Source organism: Taudactylus pleione, unplaced genomic scaffold, assembly GCF_031769625.1.
Source record: "Taudactylus pleione unplaced genomic scaffold, aTauple2 ptg003012l, whole genome shotgun sequence".
In the NCBI taxonomy this organism is placed as follows: Eukaryota; Metazoa; Chordata; class Amphibia; order Anura; family Myobatrachidae; genus Taudactylus; species Taudactylus pleione.
The window spans coordinates 62,459-78,662 of NW_028287377.1; the positions used below are offsets into that span (position 1 = coordinate 62,459).

At 46.8% G+C, this 16,204-nt stretch overlaps 1 protein-coding gene across 1 annotated transcript in view; it reads left to right on the forward strand.

Moving 5' to 3' along the window:
- The window catches only part of LOC148431001 (histone acetyltransferase KAT8), a 23,229-nt gene continuing 7,025 nt past the window's right edge, over positions 1-16,204 (forward strand). The window contains exons 1-8 of the mRNA XM_088466391.1: positions 1-288; positions 12,767-13,019; positions 13,472-13,546; positions 13,682-13,857; positions 14,841-14,894; positions 15,058-15,222; positions 15,445-15,675; positions 15,760-15,853. Of these exons, the coding sequence (XP_088322517.1) occupies positions 12,782-13,019; positions 13,472-13,546; positions 13,682-13,857; positions 14,841-14,894; positions 15,058-15,222; positions 15,445-15,675; positions 15,760-15,853 (1,033 nt within the window). The 5' untranslated portion in view covers positions 1-288; positions 12,767-12,781. The remainder of the gene's footprint in view (positions 289-12,766; positions 13,020-13,471; positions 13,547-13,681; positions 13,858-14,840; positions 14,895-15,057; positions 15,223-15,444; positions 15,676-15,759; positions 15,854-16,204) is intronic.

A 16,204-nucleotide genomic window follows, 5' to 3' on the forward strand; every position in this document is an offset into this window, starting at 1 on the left:
CAAAGCCGCGGGCGGGGCCAGGGCTCAGGCACCACACACAAGATGGCCGCCTACCCCACGTGACCGGTCGCTGACCATAGCGTGCTTCCGGCTCTTGGATTGCGGCCTAGCTCCGGGTGATAAAGCAGCTTCAGCGGTCTTTTCGCTACTCGAGGTGCGGTCTCCGGAGCGGGGAGGCCTCGTCCAGCTCTCGCGCTACCGACGGAAGGCACCGGGGCCCGGTATCTCGCTGGGTGACGCCATCTGAAGGGGTGTGACGTCAGAAGGACCGGTCATGTGATTTACCAGGTATGTGTCATGAGGAGCTAGTAACACTGGCCCCCGTGGATCTCTTATAAGGGCCTGGTGACCCCTTGCTCGCTCCCTATAACTACTGGGCCACCCGCAGGCTCCTTTCCCTGTGTGATCGTCCTGCGCAGTAGAGACCTCTGCTAGTCCCGCAGAGGCTGGGAGGGGCGTGGTCTGGGTCCTCGGACGCTAGGCACGCCCCAGAGGAAGCTGCTACTGCTGAGACTTGGTCTGCTGTTTCTAGCTTTCCAGACCTGCTCTCTGCTGGTTATCCTGGCCCATGTCCCCTTTAGTCTCCCAATCCTAGTGTGACACGTACGTAACATGATGGCTAATAGAAGGAAGCACGGGAGACCGAGCAGAAGATGTGTTACTGGTACTTTACCATTTTTATAAGATGGCAGAACGCCATTGAAATGGTGTGCCCAGCTCCACTCATGGGCGTATGTAGTATGGCCCGGGGTCAAGTCCAGCCTGACCACTGGTGCTGGGGGCTGTAGAACAATGGTGGCTTTGCTGTAATTGCAGCATGCCTTGTGATGGCATGTTGCCACAGCATGCAAGTCATTCATTGGCTTTGCTATTATAACAACAAACAGAGGTGATATATCCTTGCGCCAAAATTGTCTACACAATGATATTTATATTCTGTCGTCCAAAATATTCTTCCACAAGTAAGTGTCTCTTAAATGGGACCAATGTTGCTCAAACACCATAAATATGTGGGAAAAAAAAAACACACAAAAATAGTATCAGTAAATATACTTCAATTAAAGTTAATGGATAGCAACGGAAATCCAAAAGTCTATATGGGGAGGGCACCCGTGTTCTTCATATAGAAAGAAAAAGGCAGCCAATTCCCATTCTCAGTGATCACACACAGGAATAGAATGGTGATGCTCACTTTATGCTTACATAGAAAAGTGTACTTATTCTCCTATAAAGGGATCTTTATCGTGCAAGTAAATCCCCTTATGTCCCTGGAAATGAAGTGTCATACCATATAATGGATATTTACACTGTGTCTTACATGAACTCCTATGCTAGTGCTCTTCTAAAGGTTTCTTTGGGACCTCTTCATATGTCCATAATCACAGAAAAACCATGTAAATATACATATGACAACTCCTCATGGTGCAGATTTTCCAAAAGTAACTTTAATACATTCCAAAATATTAAAACAGGGCAATGGTGCCCATCCACTTGTAGAAGCGAGGACGACGGCACGATTACAACATCGTAATCGTGCCGTCGTCATTCTAGTGTTGAAGTGCATATACTAGACTTTCAGTGTATGCACATCAATCATCCCCGGACATGGGCAACCTGACGACGGTTGTGAGGTTGACCGTCATGTTCGGGCGATGATAGATATCAGAAACGACCAGCGGGCGAGCGCCTTGCTGGTCGTTTTAGACATTTAAATGCCGGATTTGCAGCCGATAACTGAGCAATTGCCCAATTACGATGTCGTAATCGTGCAATCGCTCAGTATTATCGGCAAGTGGATGGGCACTCTAAGGGTTACTTCATACCAGATGATGGAATAATGATCGACATAGCCATAAACAGTACCAGAGCCCAGGTACTTCTAATGCTGCAAAGGTTCAGGATCTGCTGGATTGGGAAGTAGTTGCTATCACCCTTGTCATTCCTCCGACATGTTTCGACACAAGGTGCGTCTTTCTCAAGGTGGAGTGACCATTAAACAGTCTGGGGTATATATACCCCCCAACCATATTTATGGTGTTTGAGCAACATTGGTCCCATTTAAGAGAGACTTATGCTGGGCATAAACTATACCAGGGCTCGACAAATCCCGGGGGCCAGGTCGCCATACCAGATTTTGCTGCCTGGCTATTAGATTTTGCAGTGAGGGAGGAAGCAGATCCTCATCAGCTCTGGCGGTGATGCGTGCCTATAGTATTGTGGTGTTCATTTAATGCACAGGAGTGCATGTGCTGAGTGTCGCCTGCAGTGACTGCTGTGCCTGTGTCCGTCCCGGCCTGCACTGATGACTCCTCTCCATCCTGGCCTGCTCTGATCCCTGCTGTCTGTCCCAGTCTACGCTGATCCTCCTGTACGTCCCAACTGTCTGCTGTCTCCTATCTCCGGCTGCATAGAGCTCTTCGGTAGTAGGGTCTATGTTGTGACCACGAGGGGAAGGGGGTTTTGTTGTACTTTCTGGCACCATTATTTTATGTGAAATGTGGTCCGTTATTACTGGAGGGTGGGGGGTGGAGCAGGGGAGCTGGGCAGAGCATTAAGGGGGCCTCCATTTTACTGTATCCATTCAACTGCGACCATTTTGTGGACTAGTATAGTGTGTATAACGGTTGCATAACACACAGAGCTGTGTTCCTCACTCCTGTAAAAAAAAATTGGGGGGGCAGTGGTCTGGCTCTTACAATTTCATCCTGGCTCCTAGATTTTAGAAAAATTTGTCAAGCCCTGCACTATACAATTATCTGTCAGATATCTGTCCAATCTGGCTGGTTGGAATGAAAACCTGGTAATGTATGGGAGCAAATGACAATCGACCATTTGCTCACAAACACTGGAAAACAGACAAAAAATGGTCGTCCAGACAAATTGGTTAAAACACACAAATGTAACCAATTTGAACAATTGTTTTTGTCCGTTTTTAAGTGTTTAAAACCATATGATGGACTGTCATTTGCTCCCATACATTACCAGGTTTTCATTCCAACCACCCGGATAGGACCGATATCTGACTGATTATTGTATAGTGTATGCCCAGCTTTACTCGTGGAACAATATTCCGGACCACAGAATATAAATATCATTGTGTGGACAATTTTGGCGCAAGGATATATGACCTTTGTTGTTATTATATGTGATTAGAAAATATACTGCTAGGTTAATTGGCTCCCAACATAAATTAACCCCAGTGTGTGTATGTGTAAGTGTGTGCGCATGTGGTAGGGAATATAGGGCCTAATTCAGACCCGCTCACGAGCGTAGGACGCTCGCAAGCGGGTCGATGGTGCCCTAATGCGCACGCGCACGACGGAGGGAGCTCTGTCGTGCGCGAGACCCGCATAGCGACAGCCAAGCTGTCGCTCCGGGTCTCGCACCAAAGGGGGCATGCTGTCGATGGTGACTGACAGCACGCCCCCTTTGGTGGGCATGCCGGGGGCGTGGCTGCCAGACGGAGGCGTTCCCATGGGAACGCCTACCGTCTGGGTCCGGCCCCACTGACATCACTAGTGATGTCAGTGGGAGTGATTTTGGCTCTGATAGAGCCAAAATCACTCCAGGGCTTGCGGCCACGAGACCCTACCGCAGGGTCTCGTCGCAAGCCCGATGGTCGCGATGGTCTTGACCATCGCGACCATCATCATGGACGCTCACATAAGCTGTGGTTGGTAACCCACAGCTATGCGAGCAAGAGGCCGCTCCATGTCTAGGTAGGAGGGCCCTGATTCAGAGCGAGCGCTCTGGTCAGAGCGTCCGGCTCTGAATCTGGCCCATAGATTGTAAGCTCCACTGGGGCAGGGACTGATGTGAATGGCCAACTATTCTCTGTAAAGTGCTGCAGAATATGTGTACGCTATATAAATAACTGGTAATAAATAAATAATAAATAAGTTGTGGTGACTTATTTAGAGGTTTTTCCATGGTGACATTTTGGTAGAGCCTGGAGTGAATCTATGTTTTATTGTTTCTTTGGCTTTGCTATTGCACATACACAATGGGCAGCTGAAGTTTGCGCAGATGAGCTCTACTTCAGACACCGGGGAATTCCGTTGTTTTTGTGCACCCGCATTTCCTGTCTAAAGTACGGACCATATTCCTTTATTGGCGCCACTGGGCACAAGTGCTGCGGGCACCCATTATTTCTGCTCACACCCTCCTAAGGTGATAAACAGAAATCCCCCCCCCCCTTACCCCCCAAAGTCGGGCTTTTAGCTGCCCAAACAGCCATTCGGTCAGTGCATCTGGTAATTTGGGCAGCACAGACGGTGTAATGGTTAGCATTGCTGCCTCACAGCACTGAGGTTGTGGGTTTGATTCCCACCACGGCCCTAACTGTGTGGAGTTTGTATATTCTCCCTGTGCTTGCGTGGGTTTCCTCCGGGTACTCTGGTTTCCTCCCACACTCCAAATATACTGGTAGGTTAATTGGCTCCCAACAAAAATGAACTCTAGGGGTAAATTTACTAAAGTGAGAGTTTTTAGAAGTGAGTTTTAAAAGTGATGTTGCCCATAGCAACCAATCAGATTCTAGCTATTATCTTCTAGAAGGTGCTAGTTAAAGGTTAAGTAGAATCTGATTGGTTGCTATGGGAAACATCACTTTTAAAACTCCCTTCTAAATACTCTCACTTTAGTAAATTTTACCCCCTAGTGTGTGTGTGCATGTCGTCAGGAACATAGAGTGTAAGCTCCCCTGGGGCAGGGGCTGATGTGAATGGCCAAATATTCTCTGTAAAGCGCTGCGGAATATGTGTGCGCTATATAAATAACTGGTAATAAATTAATAATAATAGTTTGCACGGAGTTAATATAATCCGGGTGCATTTGGGCGCAAGAAGTAATGGGTACCCAGCATCAACAATTGATTGTCGTCTGTCACTTTAGAAGAGGGGGGAGAAGGTGCGAGACAACAATTGAATTCCCCCCCCCCCCCAGAGTCTCCCTTTCCTGTTCGCAGCTGTTTGAGCAGCTACCCCCAAGCTCTCTCCATGTCTCAATAAAAATAATTATTTTAAAAAATAAAAAAAAAAGGCAGGGCACATTTTTCCCCTATAAAATCGGCAGGGTATGGTGCCCCGCTAAAACAGCCTACCGGGAACACTATAAGCAGTTTGTTTTTTTTATGTACGTGTATTTCTGATGGTACTAAAAACTATTTTGACGTTTCCTTTCTTTTAAGACTGTGGTTACCAAACTGTGCGCCGTGGCACCCTGCGCTGCCTTGGGGCACATGCAGGGGTGCCTCAGGTTGGTGGTTCAGTACCAAATCCAATTCTTTATGGACAATGTAATGTAAATATGTGGACAAACAGCAGTGCAAACCTGTGCACCACCACATAACAACCTAAGGGGTGCCTTAAACTTAAGGTGCATATACACACGAGTTTTTGTACGATTATCGTTAACTATATCGTTCAATCGTTGAGAAAAATCGTTCACTTTCTGAGTGAAAACGATGAACGATTATCGTTCATGCGCGTTCACGTTTGTAGTTCAGTCAGACTGACCAACTCAACGATTTTCATTAAGTTAATATGCAAAAATCGTTTGTAGTTCAAAAAATCGTTCATTACACTTTAAACAACCTGACAGATAATAGTTCAGAAAATCGTTGTGTGTGTGCGTGTGTATGCCGCTTTAGGGGTGCCGTGAAAACAATGCTGATACTGTAGGGCGCCGTGATTCAAAAAAGTTTGGGAACCACTGTTTCAAGAGCTGTTTTCACACCGTTATCAAAATACATCTATTCAAAGCTGCACTTTTATGGATATTTAAATATTTGGTGATTAATCCGCTCTGAAATACAGTGGCAATCCCCCACCTATCAGGATGAACAGCACGATTGGCGTAGTGCAGAGGTTCCAAAACAAGGTCCTCAAGGCACCCCAATACAGTTCAGGTTTTAGAGAGATCCGTGGCTGAGCACCAGTTAAATCAAATTTACCGAGGTACTAGTTAAGTCACCTGTGGGTAAGCATGGATATCCTTAAAACCTGGACTGTTGGGGTGCCTTGAGGACCGTGTTTGGTAACCTCTGGTGTAGTGGTTAATATAATATAAATATATATATAAAATATACTTCACAGCATTGATCAAGTGTTTAATTCCCAGTCATTGTTGATCTGTGTGGAGTTTGTATATTATTCTTATGTTTTCGTAGGTTTCCTCTCACACTCCAAAAAATATACTGGTAACTTATTTGGCTTCTGACAAACAATTAAAGTGTGTGTGTTCATGTGATAAGGACTATGGACCTCATTCAGAGTCTGTCATTGCGGCCGCACAGTCGTACGCCACCGATGTTCGCTGAACTGCGCATTCATAAAGTTCGCAATGCGCGTGCACAAACTAGCTGTTACGATCAGAAATTTCTCTCTCCTTGAACACAGCCAGGTCGGTAGTTTGATTGACAGATTGAGGCGTTTGTGGGTGGTAACAGGGGAAGGTGCTTGAAAACGGGGGAGTGGCGATCCGAACACAGGCGTGCCAAATTATGCGAACAGCGTTTTATGGGAGTGCATAATTAACAAAGTAGCGTCATGGCGCACGTGACAGGGGAGGTTTGTACACTGACATGATCGTAGTGCTTAAGAGAGGGTATGGTCAACCTTAAGCTCTACGACCAGTTCCGATGGTTCCCGATGCTCGCGATTAATCCTTATATCCCAGGAGATGACGTGTGTTGTGAACGAGAAGGGGGCGTTATTTAGTCTTACGGCCGCTTCTTACCCTCGGTCGTTCAGCTAAAGATCTCATCTTAGGACCGCAACTTGTGATCGCTTAATTTGCATATCCGGCCCCTTTCCCCTACGACCGTGCGGCCGCAACGACCGACTCTGAATGAGGTCCTATGGATTGTAAGCTCCTCTGGGGCAGGGACTGATGTGAGTAATGTAAATAACCTGTGTATAGTGCTGCTGAGTATGTGTGTGCTGTGTAAATCATTGATCACGTGGCAGCAACTTCTGCAGACTTGGCGGCGTATTCAGTTGGGAGAGAGAATACCAACATCCTGCCCCTGTGGGGTTTTGCCTGCAGGTGCAGGATTTTTGCTATTCAATTAGATGCAGGGTTTTGATTTTTATTTTGAGCTGCGGGAGAGTTTTTATTTTGCGCACCTCCAGAGCACGACCAATTTTTCCTAACATCCATGATTTTAGGAAAAACGGTAGGAAAATGCTCTGGGACCCCTGCGGGACCCCTCCTAATGACTAATAAAGCAATTGGAGGTTTCTAATTACCTTAATTAGTCAGTAATTACTCACCTTCCGAAGTGCTGTCTTCTCCCTCCAGCATCGGGACCCGGTCTCCTGCAGCAGCGGTGTGTGGGAAGTATGGTGTGTGTAAGTGTGACCCCCGTTTTTTGTCTGAGAACCCACCGAAGGCAGCAGCAGGGAGAACTACATCCCCCAGCAGCCCCCTCCCCGGTGCAAACATGGAGGGGAGATGACCGGGAGCCGCGGACACCAGCGAGCTGGTAAGTAGGTTTTTCCCTTGCACCGTGGGGTTCTCAGTGCTGAAAACCTTGCGTGCATTTTTAAAAATTGAATACCACTGGTATCGGGAGCGCATACCCGCCGCATTTCACAATATGGGCGCAAGTTTTTTTTTACCTGGCTAAACCTCGGCCCCAGTTGAATATGCCCCTCTGGGTCTGATTCCAAGTCAGACACTTCTCCGATATTCACGCAGATGTTTATCGTCTACGCAGGAGTCTTGAATTGCACCGTGCATGCGTCCAGATATTGCATGGCCAGAGTCGCGGCACAGATATAGACACATGGTAACGAATGTAAGGGGCGTTCCTGGACGCTGACTGTGAGGTAATGCGGGTGGCTGAAAGGACGCTGACAGTGGGCGTCTCAGTCCTTGCACATTTGGACGCATAGATGTACCCCAGGGAAGGTCTGTAGCGCCATTTACATAAAGAGGCAGCCGCGCCTGCATCCGGTTCAGGATTGGAGCTGAACGATGCGAATCCCTGCATCCACATTGTAGTATGTAGTGTAATGCCTTCCCAGAGAGTGGAGGCTGTTACAGCAGCAGAGGGTGAACCAACTCTATTTTAATGCCAATGGTCTTGGAATGAGGTCCTCAGCAAGCACATATGGGTGATATGTTTGGGTTCTCTATACTCTCGAAGTCTCCTCATATATAGTGTGTTGTGGCCACACCTGACATTGTCGGAGGACGTGGGGGGGTGATGGGGGGGGGCTGTGCTGAATGGTGTTTTCCCACTTACTGTTTTGTACATTTACTAGAAGACTATGGGCCTGATTCAGAGCCGCTCGTAAGCGGCCGCTCGTTCGCTCTGAGCGATGTTTGCCCAACTGCGCATGCGTATGGATCGTTATACGCATGCGCGAACCAGTCAGTGCGGTCGAAATTCATGTGCTCGCAAAATAGCGAATGCCTGATAATTTGAGTGACAGAAAGAGGCGTATGTGGGTGGTAACGGGGGAAGATGCTTGAAAACGGGGAGTGGAGATCCGAACGCAGGCGTGCTTAAAGGTCAAAACGGGCGTTTTATGGGTGTGCATAATTAAAACAGCAGCGTCATTGACCACGTCACTGGGTTATTTTATAGTCAGAACTGCTCGCAAGATTGTGGTAGGAAAAACCAACCCCAAGAATAGCGAGCAGTTCATATGCTGGTCGATGTACTCGATTAATCTAATAAATAGCGGACATGACGTAGGATGCGAGCGGCCAGGGGGCGTATTTTTTAAAAAAACGACCGTAAGTTTTGTTCGACCTAGAGGCGTGAACAGACCGCAAAGAGCTAACGGTTCATTTGAATAGCCACCCCTATTTTCTGGACGAGCGAGCGCTAATTGCGTCCGGCTCTGAATCAGGCCCTATATTTTCTAGGTAATAAATCCTTCGTTCTCGATTTAGAGTTAGGAATAAATCCAGCTAATGGGGGCAAAGTCTGCACCTATATAGTGTTCATTCTAGCACCCTGCGCCTGTCTCATCCCGTGCAGTTCCTCTTTCCTGCCTGTGGTGTCTCTCTCTGATCTGGTGCTCCTAGCACACTCTGGTCTGTATCTCAGCAGTTTGTTGCATCCGCTGAGTGTGCTAGAATCACCAGAACAAAGAGCGACACCTCAGGCAGGAAAGAGGAACTGCACGGGTTATTGTGACAGGTGCAGGGTGCTAGAATGAACACTGCCTGCGTAAAACATTTGGCCTCATGGTTGTGGTGTAGGGGTAGACACATAACCTGATGTAGGTGTAGTTATGTGGGGGGGGGGGGGGGGTGAAGCCTAGCACCTCTGCAGGATGCAGTATAAGGATAGATCTGGCCAGGATGCTTGTGTAGTGTTTCCCTGCAGGTAAGTTAGCATTTGCACAGTTTGCAGTGGAACATGTCTGCTTGGCTGCAAATTCTGCTTCTGGCTCTTTATTGACCTAGATAAATAGATGGATGGAGGGTCCTCTTACCTTTATGTCTGTCTCTTACAACCCAGTCTTGTTCTATTAATGTTGTTTCAAATTGTAAAGTGCAACGGAATATGCTGCACTATATTAGAAACTGTACATAAATAAATAATGTCTATTATTATTCTTTCTTTTTTATTTATTTGCATTACCCTTTGCTGCAATATTTTAGTCTGCCCCTAGGTGGAGCGTAAAGCCTTGTAATCCTTTTTGTTGTAGTTCTATGTATTTAAGTGGGTTATAATAAAAACCTGTTGTTCTCAGTTGACCACGAAGACCCCTGTATTCCGAAAAGCCCACTTTTATTGAATTAAACCACAATAATGTTTTTGCATTTGTGCGATTTATGGCACATAATACACTGCATGCTGTTTAGAGCTATGTTGCCTGTGAGAATGTTAATTAGAAAAAAATTTCTTTGGTTATAATTGCCCGGACTGCTTCTCATGAGGCCCTGTCCTCCAGGGGGGTAGGTGGGTAATGATTGTGCCATGTAAAGTGAATGGTTCGGAAGGTGCGAGCAGAAATGCAGTGGAAAACAATTGAATTCCCCACTTTGGAGGGTATTCAATTAGTCTGCGAAAAGTCAATGACATCATTTTCGCATGTTTCAATTATCCCCATATTCAATTTCAAAGACTTTTCGCTGGTTCGAAAGTCTTTGAAAAAAAATGGGGATAAGCTTTCACCAGCCTTTAGCTGGCGAAAAAAAGTGCAGAATTGGGGTTTAGGGGTGCATGCTTTAAAAATAAATAGCCTGCACCCTTGGAAATGACCCCCAAAAAACTGTCTGTGTTAAAAAAAAAAAAATGGGAACACATCCTAAAGTACCGTAATAGATTCCAGAGGGGTTCGGAAGTATGCGGCAGGTGTTTTCTTCATTGCAGGGACAGGGGTATTTTTGCAGAATTTTTAAAAATAACTTTCTAAAAATATGCTTATCCCCATTTTCATGTACCCCAAATTTGATGGTACCACTTTTTAAAATGAAAAAAAAACAAAAACCTAAGTGCTCTTCTGCATCACTGTCAGGGAAAAAACACCTGCCGCGGCTATTTTAAAAATGCAGAACACATTCTGCAGGGCTAAACGGGGTTACCCACAGTGATCCCCCATGTCTGGACATCATTAGGGGGGACCCTGGATTAATTCCTGAAAATTCCCCTATTTTTCCCGATACTTACCGTTCCGCAGGCTCCTGTTTTCGCCGGCTCCAAATTGAATACTGGGATAAAGCAGGCGCGCGCCCGATACTTTATCCCTAGAAAAGCTCCGATGTGGTGCGAAAAGTCCAGCATAAACTTTTCACCCCCTAATTGAATACGGGCCTATGTAGGGCAGGGAACTGTTCCGTAAAGAGAGCACATCTGCACGTGCCTGAAAAAGGGTGCATGACATTGGGGGAGGGGGGGCTCATGTCATGCTCCCGTTTCCATCACTCTAGGGGGGCTGAAACAGGCTAACAGGAACGTTAATTTAATATGCAGACCACTAGTAATTTTACTGAGCAGTTCTGTACTGAAATATGGCTGGTTTCCTTAGGTAACTTCAGCAGCACAGTGGTTAGTATTGTGGTCTCAATACTGCTGTCACGAGTTCGACCTGGAGCAGTGCCACATCTGTGTGGAGTCTGTACGTTCTCCCCACAGTTGTGCTTCGATTTTTCTCCCACAGTCCAAAGACACATTGGTATGTTAGTTGACTTCTGACAAAATATGGGTCTGAATCGCAGTTGTACGCTATATGCATACAGCAGCTGCGTATTTGGACGTAAATGCTAATGCTGAGAACAAAAGATGCTTCCTGCGGCTGCAGCGGATCATGATCGGTCGCGATGGTTGCAGCATCGGCCATCTGAGTAAGCCTAAAGCGGCTTAGATTGGCCGCCTCATCTTGCACTGCTGAGGCCAGTAATCTGCACTCCTAGAAAACAGATGACATGCCCCCAGTCTCAATCAGACTGCGACTTAGGGGTCACTGTGTGATATGATGCTGGACCCCTTCTGCACAAGCACAGTCCACCCACAATATGACAATCAGGTCCTAGGCCCCACTGTGTGTAGTAGGATATTTAGATTGTAAGCTCCCATATGACAGGGGCTGATGTGAACAATTTGATATTCTCCGTACAGCGCTGTGTAATATAAGTAGTACTATATAAAGGAATAATATGATCTAGGCCATCTACAAGGTCATTTTATTGAAGACCTTTTAAATGGACCGATCCCAATATTGCTTATTTGGGTAAGTGCCTGGGGCGTCTGATCTGAGAACGATCCTCCTGTATCACTGTGTGCCCCTGCACCCTATATCTCTGACAGTGATCTCCCATCCATTAATGTGGATTATTGACCATCCGGGTGAAATCCAGTTCAACTGGATTAGGCGTATTTACTTACCTGCCACAATGGGGTTTCACACAGTGCGACGTTTACACGTGGTGGTTTTGTGTATAATTCAGGTGTGTATTTTACACACTGGGTAACCTGCATAATTGGACATTTACCTCCCAGTGATGACTTACTGGCCTGTGTGTGTGTTTTTTCTTTTAGTGTTTGTGTTCTTAATTAGAAGTTTTATTGTCCTCTTTGGAAATCATCCATGTTTGTCTTTTATACTCTTTCACGTTCGTGTTTTATGTTTGTAAAGTCTGATACCTCCGGGAACAGAGCGTGTGATGTAGGTCACCGGTGGCCCCCAGACTGTACGGTAACCTGTTATTCATGGCTCTTTGTCAGAAGATATAACTGTAAACTTAATGCTAAATCAAGGGCCACACCTTGCCCTTCCCTATAAGTTGAACGTTTAGTGGCAACGTCAGTCATTCCCAATACATTCTGTTCCCTGCACCTTAGATGTCTCTGTATCTGGGTTACTTTATTTCATGCATGCCTGTTTCCCATTGTCTGATCTCATGATTACTCACCTTGTTCCCATTCACACCGCCCAGCTCAAGTGCTCTGTGTAGCCTCTGCTACCCCCCACATTTATAGTCCCATCTACACCCGATGGACTGTGTGCTGTCCAGCATTTACACTCCAAGCGTCTACTTCCAAAGAGGAATGGGGTCCTCTTGCGGCTCATTGAGCCCATATTATAAACCATTGCGGAAGAGGTGAAATGTTTATAGCCCAGATTTGTGAGGTAATCCTGTCACTCCATAAAGAATGACGCTAAGACCTTGTCTCAGATATTGTGGCGAATCCGCATTCCCTTCTCCAGGTGTCCAGAGCTTTCTATTGGTGGCTACAAGCTATGAGGTCCAGGACTTTCTCACACACTTTTTTTTTTATTTTTTCCCCCCCTGTAATCAGGTCCTGGTGGAGGCCATGGACGATTCTGCCCCTGACGAGCACAGATCCGACAGTCTGGAGGTCGGGGACGACCAACATGACTCTCTCCCCTCCCAAGACGATGGTCTGGAACAAGGAAGCATTAAAGAGGAGGATGATGATGAGGTTGTATCCGGAGGGGAAACTGGCGTGTCCTGTAGAGGGGGGAGAGATCCAGAGGTGACGGTGGAGATCGGGGAGACTTACCTGTGTCGGAGAGCAGACAACACTTGGCGTAAGTTACCGTGTCATGATCTACAGACTATCATGAGTCCACTGATGTCTCTGATACAATAGTCTATATGCTGTGAGGTGTCTCATTCCATCCTTGCTCTGGCAATTCATCCATCCAAAGCCCTAGAACACTACATACGTTTTATATAGTTGCTTCTGGAGTAATGTACGTCCTCCTGTCACTATCTTACTTATGTATCTTTCTGGCCATAACTCCTAGTGTCCCATTAGACCAATAGGTGCCAGACGGATCCCTCATTCCTTTTGCATTGCAGTGTTAGCCTTTGCTTTTATCCCCAGTTTTCATTGGCTGTAGCCATATTAATAAACTTATACACAGGTGTAGCTGTTGATTCAGAGGATATAATATGGGAAGATGAGCGATGTGCTGCCTGTGACTTGCAGTTGTGTTGGAGACTGTGGATGGACCTGTCTCCTCTCTCTCCCCCTCAGATTCCGCAGAGGTGATCCAGTCACGGCTGAACGAGCAGGAGGGACGTGAAGAGTTCTATGTGCATTATGTGGGCTGTAAGTGCAGACAATATCCTCATGTGTTGAGTGTCTCTCACTTTATGTACAGGCAGCAGCTTCCCGCACCCCTTAGTGTGAGGGTCCTTCACTGCTGTGCACTTACTCTCCCCTTCCCATGTCTTACCTGCCTAGTCAACCGGCGCCTGGATGAGTGGGTGGACAAAAACCGCCTGGCACTGACTAAGACAGCAAAGGACGCAGTTCAGAAAAACACAGACCAGTACCTGAATGAACTGTCCGAGCAGCCTGAGAGGAAAATCACCAGAAACCAGAAGAGAAAACACGATGAGATTAACCATGTACAGAAGGTAAGGCTACGCCGGGGTACATGGAATGGTATAATTTTCTGTTGTCACGTGATTCACTGGCATCCATAGACCTATAATACCGAGCCTTACATGGCCTGCTCGAGTGTCCATAGATCTATAATCCCAAACCTTACATGGCCTGTTCCAGTGTCCGTAGACCTATAATCCCGAGCCTTACATGGCCTGCTCCAGTGTCCATAGACCTATAATCCCAAGCCTTACATGGCCTGCACCAGTGTCCATAGATCTATAAGCCCAAACCTTACATGGTCTGCTCCAGTGTCCATAGACCTATAATCACGAGCCTTACATGGTCTGCTCCAGTGTCCATAGACCTATAATCACGAGCCTTACATGGCCTGCTCCAGTGTCCATAGACCTATAATCCCGAGCCTTACATGGCCTGCTCCAGTGTCCATAGACCAGAGGTTCGTAAAAATGTCCTCATGGCACCTTAACAATCAAGGATGTAAGGATATCCATGCTTGACCACAAGTGGTTTAATAAGCACCTCACTCAATTTGACTTAACCATCTGTGCTAAGCCATGGATATCTTTAAAACCTGAACTGTACTGTGTTTGGGAACCTCTGCCATAGACCTACAATATATAGCTACCATTCTCAGTGTCTATAGACCTGTATATTGCAGAGCCAGCATAAATACCTGGAAGTGTTGATCACAGTGTTGAAAGTTTCTTGATAAACACAGTGATGGTCATAGATTTAGGACACACGTTATAGGTGGCGAGAGAACGTTTCTCTTAATGAGGCCTGAGGACACACATGCCGAACACATGAAGGTAATGTGGGTATACACTCCTCACTGCCAGTTTGCTGTAGTTAGCTACTATTAAACTAATAGCACCAGCTTGCCCAAAAGCAGCGGGCAGCCCGGAGAGGCCTAGTCCTGCTGTAGTGTTCAGTGAGGCTTCGTGGCGTCAGTGTTCCCCCATAACTCACTTCTCCACACTCTCTTCCCCAGACCTATGCGGAGATGGATCCCACGACGGCTGCGCTGGAGAAGGAGCACGAGGCGGTACGTGTGACACTAGTGCCGCTCTGCGTTGCGACTCCGCTCTAGTCAGCGGGGCCCGTGTGTTCAATGCTACATCTGTATCGGTTTCTCTGATGGACTTATCTCACACCCAATATACTGTCTGACCAAGTCTTTTATTTCACTTTGTTCATTTAAAACCTAGATCACGAAAGTGAAGTACGTGGACAAGATCCACATCGGGAACTACGAGATTGACGCCTGGTACTTTTCCCCCTTCCCAGAGGATTATGGGAAGCAGCCTAAACTATGGGTGTGCGAGTACTGCCTGAAGTACATGAAGTTTGAGAAGAGCTATCGGTACCACCTTGTAAGAACCTGCCCTGCCGTTGGTAACTTACTGTCAGTAGCAAGTAGCAAGCCTTGGAAAACGCTCTAGTTCCCAGTTATTTAATAGGATTTGTGTCTCCTGACGAATAATGCCATAAATAGATGGTCTGCAGGAGTGTCTGTCCTTCCAAGCGCCTGCGTATAGGTCACGCATGGACAATATTCTGCTTTTCTACACATGGGCCACATCTTCTTCCTCCAGGGACTGTGCCAGTGGCGGCAGCCCCCAGGGAAGGAGATATACAGAAAGAACAACATATCCGTATACGAGGTGGACGGGAAGGACCACAAAATCTATTGCCAGAACCTGTGCCTCCTGGCCAAGCTCTTCCTGGACCACAAGACGTTGTACTTCGACGTGGAGCCCTTCGTCTTCTACATCTTGACGGAAGTGGACCGGCAGGGGGCTCACATTGTAGGGTACTTCTCTAAGGTAACTACAGTATCATTTGTAAATTGGCCTGACCCCCCCATTTATCGGATGGTGAGTGATTTGAGATAACCTCTCCGATTTCAGGAGAAAGAGTCCCCAGACGGAAACAACGTGGCTTGTATCTTAACCCTCCCTCCGTACCAGAGACGCGGCTATGGGAAGTTTCTCATCGCCTTCAGTAAGTGACACGCTCCTCCTGTGGTCTCCTATTGGATGTGGGTTTATGGAACTGTGGGGGGGAGATGTACTAAGTTCTGGAAAATGACATATTAGAGAGTGATCATCTACCAGCCACTCAGCTCCTAACTGTCATGTTAAGGTGCCCACACTAGCGAAATTTTACCCGATCTGGCAGATTCCGACGCATTGGAACGACTGATCGTGTAAAATATGGCCAAATCGTGAGGAAATCGTGAGTCCCAGCTCACGATCAAGATGCGCGTCCATCGCATCTTCAGATCTGCCGTGCTGTAGGGCAGATCTGACAATCTCAAGTCAGGATGCACTGGAGTAGTTAGGAGGCGCGATA